The following is a 10,054-nucleotide window of genomic DNA, read 5'->3' on the forward strand; positions in this document are numbered from 1 at the left end:
GGATATACATTCTACTGACCCACTGGATATACATTCTACTGACCCACTGGATATACAGTCTACTGACCCACTGGTAATACATTCTACTGACACACTGGATATACACTCTACTGACCCACTGGATATACAGTCTACTGACCGACTGGATATACAGTCTACTGACCCACTGGATATACATTCTACTGACCCACTGGATATACAGTCTACTGACCCACTGGTAATACATTCTACTGACCCACTGGTAATACATTCTACTGACCCACTGGATATACACTCTACTGACCCACTGGATATACACTCTACTGACACACTGGATATACATTCTACTGACACACTGGATATACATTCTACTGGCCCACTGGTTATACAGTCTACTGACCCACTGGATATACATTCTACTGACCCACTGGATATACATTCTACTGACCCACTGGATATACAGTCTACTGACACACTGGATATACATTCTACTGACACACTGGATATACATTCTACTGGCCCACTGGTTATACAGTCTACTGACCCACTGGATATACATTCTACTGACCCACTGGATATACATTCTACTGACCCACTGGATATACATTCTACTGACCCACTGGTAATACAGTCTACTGACCCACTGGATATAGATTCTACTCAATAAATGGTTTTCCCATTAATATATAGACCAGTTTAAATGTATTGCTCTCTTTCAAGCCAGTGATCGTGTATGTGTGTGCGTGTTTGTGTGTGTGTCTGGGTTAAACTGAATGACGAAGTTAACTTTTTTTTTTTTAAACACAGAGATCCCTAGAGTGAGCCTTTGTAAACATGTCACTGTTAGTTTACACCTGTTGTTTACAAAGTATGCGACAAACAAAGATTTGGAGCCTCCAAATCGCCAGTGAGGAAACCATGACCATTTATGGTTCTGTGGACCTTTATGTTGGTTTTAACATGCAGGTACAGTGTGGTTTCATGAGGGCTTAGAATACAAGTTTTTGTTTGTCTATCTGTGTGTATCTGTGTGTATCTGTGTTTATGTGTGTGCGTGCACATCCTGCTTGCTTGCATGTGTGTGTGTGTGTGTGTGTGTGTGTGTGTGTGTGTGTGTGTGTGTGTGTGTGTGTGTGTGTGTGTGTGTGTGTGTGTGTGTGTGTGTGTGTGTGTGTGTGTGTGTGTGTGAACAGGTTTAAAGCAGACCAACACTGTATTACATTGTGTGTTTAGACATTGGGTCCTGATACCTCCTGTCTCAGACCCACGGCAGTGTGCTAGACTGATACCTCCTGTCTCAGACCCACGGCAGTGTGCTAGACTGATACCTCCTGTCTCAGACCCACGGCAGTGTGCTAGACTGGTACCTCCTGTCTCAGACCCACGGCAGTGTGCTAGACTGATACCTCCTGTCTCAGACCCACGGCAGTGTGCTAGACTGGTACCTCCTGTCTCAGACCCACGGCAGTGTGCTAGACTGATACCTCCTGTCTCAGACCCACGGCAGTGTGCTAGACTGATACTTCCTGTCTCAGACCCACGGCAGTGTGCTAGACTGATACCTCCTGTCTCAGACCCACGGCAGTGTGCTAGACTGATACCTCCTGTCTCAGACCCACGGCAGTGTGCTAGACTGGTGAGAAAAGACAGAAAAGACCCCAATCTTTCTCCCGTTCCAAAAAAACAGACAGCTTCCATTGAAATATCTACACGGTACAACTCCAATATGTTCCTGATGAACAGATCGCGTTTAGAACTGTGGGAAATCAGCCATCATACCGCAAAGTCGACAGGATTTCGTTGAAGACACCCGTACCCATATAGGTTACCTTTAAAATGATCCACGGTCAGAATGCTGTCTGAGGATATGAGTTAAAAAAAACGGGTTATCTCGGCCAAAACGACAGGATTCATTTTAAAACTTTACTAACATGCCTCTCGAACAAGACTGAATCGAGTGACATCCTCCATATGCTGAGTTTAAGAAAGAAAAGAAGAAGAAAAAAACGCCTTCAAAGAATTCCACACTCGTCTACCATTTTAAAGAAGACAACACTTCAAATGAAGCAATGTTGCTATTGAAGGTGTCCTCAGAGTAAATGTGTTGCATTTTAAGGTCAGAAAATGGATTAAATCTACAGTGTAGGCTATGTGGACTACACACAAATTGACATTTAGAGATTTTAATAATAATAATATATCCCATTTAGCAGACGCTTTTGTCCAAAGCGACTTACAAGTCGGCTGGGGCCACTACTTTTACATATGGGTGGCCCTAGCGGGAATCGAACCCACGACGCTTGGCGTTGCAAGCGCCATGCTCTACCGACTGAGCCACACAGGACCCAAAAACCATTTGGTTAACTATATGTAGGTTACTTGGAACTTCTGCAAACAAATGTAGAAGTTTACTATGGCTAATACGCTAGCATAAACAAATCTAAACTGTTTACATATTTTATGTACATTGGTACATTGAAATATGCACATATTTTAACACATAGCTTACTGATCATGGAAACAGCAGGTACATAGACCCGACAGGAGACAATATGAACCACTTCACACTAACCACCATTATATCCTTCAACCACAAACATCAATATGTTAATATCAGTTACATATCACTGCACGTAAGCACATTTTCTTCAATAAAGGTTCCAAGAGAAGCACAGAAGGACAATCTGAGGAAAGGTTAGAAAAATTGTATAAAAAAAAAAATCAAATAAAAAATAAGAACAAACCTTGCAGCTTTCACATGTGAGGAGCCCATAATGGTATCCAGAAACCTTGTCTCCACACACCGGACACATCTCATCCAAGTCTTCATCATATGAGTAGTCCATCATTTTATATTGGGGGGCTGCAACACATGACACACATGAGAAAACGAAGAAGAAGACTTTGATCTGAAATACCTTATTTTCTTATATAGGCCTACTGCAGTCTTTAACTATACATCTGACTGAATTTACAATGACCTTAGGCTATGGAATATTTTTTGAAAATCCATCAAATTATTTTGAAAAAAAATAACATTTTGAAGCTTTGATCCAAAAGGAAATTTGACTAAACTATTCCTTATTTGGATGAATAATGTTATTTGATGGTACTAAAAGGAAATAACTTTAATTTTCCCGTTTTGCTGCATTCACTCTTGCTCGCCAGTCGCAGACAGGGCAAACATATGAAACTGAGCGTCATAAATATTCATGATATTAAGTCGTGAATTCATCCCGGAAATGGTAAGATATTAGAGTTAAGCATTCGAGGAGTAAATGTTACCGCCCACAGGAAAATGAAGACAGCCTACAGTGCAACCTTTCGTGCTAACAGGTGAAAGAAAAATATAAAACTGATTCTTAAATTTAACTTAAATTGAATCGCCTTCAGCTACTCTTCCCGTGTCTGCTCTGCTATGTACATATACGTTTTAATTTCCATAAGCCAAGTCATTTTACGGGCATGAATGATGATGAAAATAATTGCATTGATAAGCGGATATATAACAGTGTTAGCAAACAGAGGAACTGACATTTACAATGGTAAGAAAATAATTGATTGTCCTTAAAATGAGGCAAACATCAAACAGAAAAATCACAATGAATTTCAGAGCAGATAGAATAATGTAACATTCAAAATGCGTCTTTCTGCCTGTGTGTCTGCTGAACATGTTTTTCTCCATTGACCCGCTGATCTCGCAGCGTTTACAAGCCCTGTATAATAAGTTGAGAAAGTCATTGTAAATACGAATTTGTTCTTAACTGACCTGCCTAGTTAAATAAAGGTTAAACATATATATTATAATAATAATCTTACAAACATATCCGCCAGCAGAAAAAATCCCGTATGAACATGTCAGGCCTCATATTTTGATGACAGGAGAGCTGAACCCATGGGTTAGTTTACACAGTAGTCTACTCTACACCGTTCGGTCAGATTTTTTTGACAAGTTCAGAAAGTTTTTCTGTAACCTATAACTTAGCTATCGAATCTTATCTCGGGCCTCTGAGAAACATGCAGCCTCAAAGCTATTTTCAGTTTAAAGTGTGATATTTGAAATGAGCTAGGCCCATGTTTAAATTGATTGGAAAACATTTTATTTTTTTGCACGCAGACAGAGAAACTACCCGTGCAAAATATAGATGAAAATTCCATTCATGCCTTGAAGGTTGAGTTATCAGATATTTGTTTCAAAACCATATGAAACTTAATTTTAAAGATAATCGAACTGTGCAATTAGCAAAGTGGAGGGGATTTAGAAATAATAATTTGATAGGCTTGCAAAGAACACTTCAATTCTCATCGAAAATAGTTATCTTATTTTCTAACATTGAACTTTTGGAAATTAAAACAAGCAGCAGGCTAGTCCAGCACTATGAGAAGGAACCTCCAAAACTACGGGTTATAGGTTACAATTTGTAAATTTAACAAAACTGATTCAAAGCAAAATGTATTTAACCCAACTTGGCATTTTTCAATAATTGCACATTTTATGTCATCAAAACTTTTTTGTCGTAGGCGAAATTTCTTACTCGCAACTGTAGGATATCTGATTTGCACCCTCGTGTTCTGAAGTCAAAGTTCTAAACTCGTCACCCTTTTAATATAAACTTGACAAAAACGTGACCTGAAAGAAAATATGTTATTCCAAATATCACTGACATAATTCTGCATGGTGCTGAAACCGAAGTTTAAAAAGACAATGGCCTCGACTTGATGCCATTTGGGGAATTCACATTTTTCAGGTTCCAACAACTGGCACATGAGATCTTGCATATTAAGCAAACGTTAGACGTCAGGTGAGCTTTAGGATGGTCTACTCATTAGCCTAGTAAAATCCCATCAGATGACTGTGGCTAGGCCTGTATGGTAGATCAACCGTAGCCTATAATTTCATAATAGCCTATGGCAGGAATGAAACACAATGGATAAAACGGAATGATATCTGACTAAGTGAATATTGTGCTTTTAATTCATTCATAAAGTGTACAATGGAATCATTTACCATGCACTAATTGGAGAAAGTCGGTGACAGCAACAATGATCTTTCCTATAGAATTTGGGTAGAGCGAATTCGCAAATGCCACATATTGACCGTCCCAGCGTAGCCTACCTTAATAGTGATATACAATGCATGATCAGCAAATAAGTTAACTATTCCAAGTTGACAACTGAATAAGATGCACGACGAGTTTGTCTAGTCTATTTATGTTCTAAACTGTCAGGTCTTTCGCCCGTAATTACGCACAATTTCACAAATGACACCTTCCGCGATGCCAGTGTTAACGCACAACGGTCGCGCGGTCTACAATTTTGCCTAATAATGCGGCATATAAATCGGTCTAGATTTCTTACCTTGCATATTTCTTGGCATGTGTCCCTGTTCTCCATGCGATCGAACGAGTCCTAGAGATTCCGTGTCGCCTTTGGGCAGCATGACAGCTCCACTGGGCTGAGCGGGAGACTCAGCTCCGTCCGGCTGACCACCTGGACCGGAGAAGAACACCACAGGTTCTCACACTCACTCACTCACACACACAGACACACCGGAGAAAAGTGGCTTCCCAAATCCTGCGCGCTCACTGTATGGCCAAAATGCAGCGGGCTCTGCTTAAACAGACAGCGAATGTCTAGGCTACATACCCGATGGGTAGCCTGCAACAGCGAGAACAATGTAAATTCATTCTGAAATTGCTCTTGGGTAAATTGAAATATGGAACAATGCCGTTGACCCTAGTATACGAGCATGGTTTTACCGCGAAGTTAAGGGGTGGAGCACAATGATTTCGAGTTCTCTCTCTCTCCGTCTCTCTCTCTCTCTCTCTCTCTCTCTCTCTCTCTCTCCCCCTCCCTCCCTCTCTCTCTCTCCGTATCTCTCTCTCTCTCTGATTAAAATAACAAATCTACCCGGACAACTAGGATTGAACAGGGTTAAAATATGATGACACCTCTCTAGAGGTCTCGGCAGCTGACTGCTCTCCCGCTGGCCTTTCCACGTCTTTGACACTGGTCTTGAAAGTGGAGTTAGCGAACTGTCAGGAACTTTCGGGCTGGTTTGAAAAGACTTTCACACCGGCCGCTCCTTCAGGTAAATTCGGTCTATCTGTGATGGAGTGGGATGTGAAGTTCAAAACTCTCCTTGCTGCTTTGTTTACTCCACGGACACCGCTTAATAACGCCAATCAGGGGCTCATGGTGGTATGACATCACACCCTTAGCTCCAATCGCGTGCGGAGACGGGCAACACAATTTCTAAATCGTTTATCCACACTGTCCAAATCACAACTGTTTTTACTGCTAATGATGGGCTTTAAAATCGGCTGACTAAATCGAAGTGATGCAACTGAAACCATCTTTGACACAGAGGAGCGAAAGGCATATATGTATATACACGGAGGCATGTCGTTATGCCAAAAGGTCTAGTGATGAGTTATAAGCACAGTTTTAATTAAGCTTTCATGAGTAGGTAGCTGATAAATTAGTGTGTGTGTGGGGGGGGGGGGGGGGGGGGGGGCTATGCGCGCAAACAGGTGCCATTTTACTGAGACGAAATACAAATATTCGTTTTAGGCTACTGGATGAATTAATTCTAAGCTATTGCGACAAAAATGCAAATTAGGGCAAAACTTTTTCAAAGCTGTCGTCTAATATGCCAGGCCCGTTTTTTAAAATACCACATTTACACAATTACCTAAATGATCTAATTTCTCTCCTTAATATTTACAGAATTATATAAGCTACAGGACAGGACGGATCAAATCACGTAACATAATTGACGTGAGCATTGAATTAAAACAACAACGAAAATCAGGATTTGTTTGTGTGTTAAAACACACACACACACACACACACACACACACACACACACACACACACACACACACACACACACACACACACACACACACACACACACACACACACAGCGGAACAACACAACATAATTCACTCTTGTCATCACCTGAGCCCTATTGAGAGCTGTCAATCAACGGATGGGGAGGATGGTGAAAAGTGACGCACAGCGGCCTTTTCAAGCAAAAGGTTGGGCTACATATCCAAGGTCAATTCGAGACATACATTAGAGTGGCCCGATAAGCACGCGCGCACACTCACATACATTTACGCACTTGCGAGGGCAAACTCTCACACACACGCACTCGCACACCGCAGGTCTAACTGATTTCATCAATCCATTATATCAAATAGATATATATATATATATAACAAAAAATACACTTAAATAATTATTTCGAAATTATCAAACACACAATGCTAATAATTGTTGCAATTATGATGTGTTTTATCGTTGTAAAGAACATGCATTTCGTTGCTTTTCTCGTGCATGTTCATGCTCTGATAGCCTAATCTTTATAATTTCCGATCATAAAGGCAACTCGGAAATTATTTCGAGTGAGTTAACATTTAAACTGTAACCTACACCCATACACATTGGTCTACAAACACGTCCAAATGTCTGACACATTGACTGTAAAATGTTTGGCAATACATTCCGTTCAGATTCCCGGAACACATTTGACTGTTACTAATGTCAATGTTTCGATTGGAATCCATAAATAATTTACTTTAAACTGAACACAAGCATTTCGCTACACTCGCATTAACACATGCTAACCATGTGTATGTGACCAATAACATTTGTTTTGATTTGACTTTGAATACTAAGCGCTATTGAAAAGATACCCCCATCTTCGCTGATTGTTCATTAAACAAAAGCAAGCTGAAGCTGTATCAATGATGAGGCCTCGACCTGTTACGCACGACAACCGCGCGTTGAAGTGACCTCATTTGCAACATATTTTCAATTTATTTCCGCATATTCGTCATTCCTTAAATTTGACTTAATGACTAATTTATGCATGTAAAAACATAGCATTGCATTGTGTGTTTTTGTAAAATAATAATAATAATAACAAAAATAAAACGGGAAATTGTGTATAAGCACCCTAACAGTACATTCAATGCAATGTAAATGTAGACAACAACATATGTCAACAACCCAAACCAGGGATTGGCAACTTTGATGGGGGTGGGGGCCACAAAATCTGAACTCATCATGGGGGGGCCACAGTGGCTCACAGGTCTGTGTAACCACACCCACACATGAAGTCAGAGACAGACCTAGCCTTTTTGGGGAGGCCCTAAGTGACAACCCCTTCTACACATTTTGCCATGGGGGGTAGTGAAAAATAAATGTGCAGTTTTTCTGCTAAATTCCTGCAATTCTACTCATTTTACCATTTTATCTGAGTGAGAGTGACTAGCAAAATCAATGGGGGGCCCCTGTCGGTAATTTGACCAAGTTTAGATAGCTGGCTAGACTCATTTACCAATCAAATCCTTTTTTATCTGTCATGGACTAATTGAGTGACTGTCAGTGACTGACATTACAAGAGAAAAATTGCTCACCCAAGTTTTCGAAATTGAACCTTGTGTACTCTACTATTCTAACTCTGTACAAAACAAATAAATAATAATAATAATTGTGTGTGTGTAGTTTTCAGAAATCGATCTGCGGGCCTCCCATCCTTGGTCTAAACTGATCTTCAAGCATAACATTGCATAACATGAAAAATGCCATTGCTGTTACTCAACAATGCTCGTCAAAATGGACATTTCAAAAAAGGTTAGAGAAAACTGCAAGTTCAACCTTGTTTTTATGGGAACATGACTGAGTGCCCGAGTCTAATAGAGAACTGATGAACACTCTTAGAATTAGTGGTGACTTGAGGAAACCTGCAACTTTGCTAGTCAATGGTTCATATTTGCACCTTTGATTACTTGTAAAGGTTCTTGAAAGGAATCTTTAATGTTTCAACATAACAAAGGGATCCTGGAGGAACCCTGGACTGGAGGCGTGGCTTAGAAGGGGCGTGGCTTTCATACATCTTTTTGGGGGCCACCTGTTAGATTAAATGTCATTGCTGTTCATATAGTCTGTTGTATTGTCATCACATGTTAAAGTTGAACATTGACAGTTGTATGATTTCCTCAAGAGTCAATGCAAATCCCAAAGTTGAAATACTTACCACTTTTTTGTGATGAGCAATGTTAGTATTATTCATATTAAGTTACAATGTGTAATATGCATAAATATTTACATTGGAAGTGTACAAACTGAACATGATGACCAAGAATGACATTTACAGGTGACCAAAAATCTGAAAGCCACACCTCAAATCTTCTGATTGGCTGTCACCTCTACAATATCTTAGTGAAAAGATTAAAAAGTAAACCCCTTCTCATCGCATACACTTTCTGGTTTGACCCTTTACACATGGGTTCCTCGAAGATCCTTTACACAGGGGTTCCTCGAAGAACCATTTTGAACTGAACATGTTCTACCTGTGTGGTAATTTTTAGAACCCCAAAAGGTTCTACCTGGCACCTTTACCTCTGAGAGTGTAGGCTATAGAGGGGCCTCTTGAATCCTGGCTGGCACGCTGCACCAGACACGTAGCATGAAGCTATGTTACAACACATCAGCCACTACTCACCTGCACCAGTCAAGTCCTCTGTAGAGCCACACGGATCACTTTCACTGTCACGGCTGAAGGAAGACATGCCAATCCACAGCTCCACAGAGAAAACAAGGCTCTGGTTTGATCTGTCCTCTACGACACCGACCCTTAATCTCGATCTCTTAACCTATTCCATTCTGTTAGTAATAATTGGGGCATTCAGAGCAATGAAGAGGGCTGAGAGTTAAAGAGAAAAGGAAAAAGTTACTGTCCACTTGCTCTGAAGTCGAGTGAACTCTGCGTGGTGAACTATCCCATCCCCTTCCCTCCCTCTTTCTGCCCTCTCTCTCTCTTTATCTCTCCATCCCTCCCCACTTTCACCCCCCCCAACACACACACACACACACACACACACACACACACACACACACACACACACACACACACACACACACACACACACACACACACACGCACACACACACACACACACACACACAAGCAATTATCAACAGTATTCAAAAATGCTGGGCCGGGATTGGTCCTGTGGTGGTCATGTGGTTGATAAGATCCAGTTACAAATTTAAACAGAG

General features: G+C 40.7%; 1 protein-coding gene across 1 annotated transcript in view; it reads right to left on the reverse strand.

Moving 5' to 3' along the window:
* The window catches only part of LOC135524785 (nuclear receptor subfamily 5 group A member 2-like), a 160,579-nt gene extending 150,822 nt beyond the window's left edge, over window positions 1-9,757 (reverse strand). The window contains exons 1-3 of the mRNA XM_064952604.1: window positions 9,498-9,757; window positions 5,338-5,469; window positions 2,724-2,842 (exon numbers count right to left, since the gene is read on the reverse strand). Of these exons, the coding sequence (XP_064808676.1) occupies window positions 2,724-2,842; window positions 5,338-5,469; window positions 9,498-9,564 (318 nt within the window). The 5' untranslated portion in view covers window positions 9,565-9,757. The remainder of the gene's footprint in view (window positions 1-2,723; window positions 2,843-5,337; window positions 5,470-9,497) is intronic.
* Window positions 9,758-10,054: the final 297 nt, after the last annotated feature.

Source organism: Oncorhynchus masou, chromosome 31 (assembly GCF_036934945.1).
Source record: "Oncorhynchus masou masou isolate Uvic2021 chromosome 31, UVic_Omas_1.1, whole genome shotgun sequence".
Classification (NCBI taxonomy): Eukaryota; Metazoa; Chordata; class Actinopteri; order Salmoniformes; family Salmonidae; genus Oncorhynchus; species Oncorhynchus masou.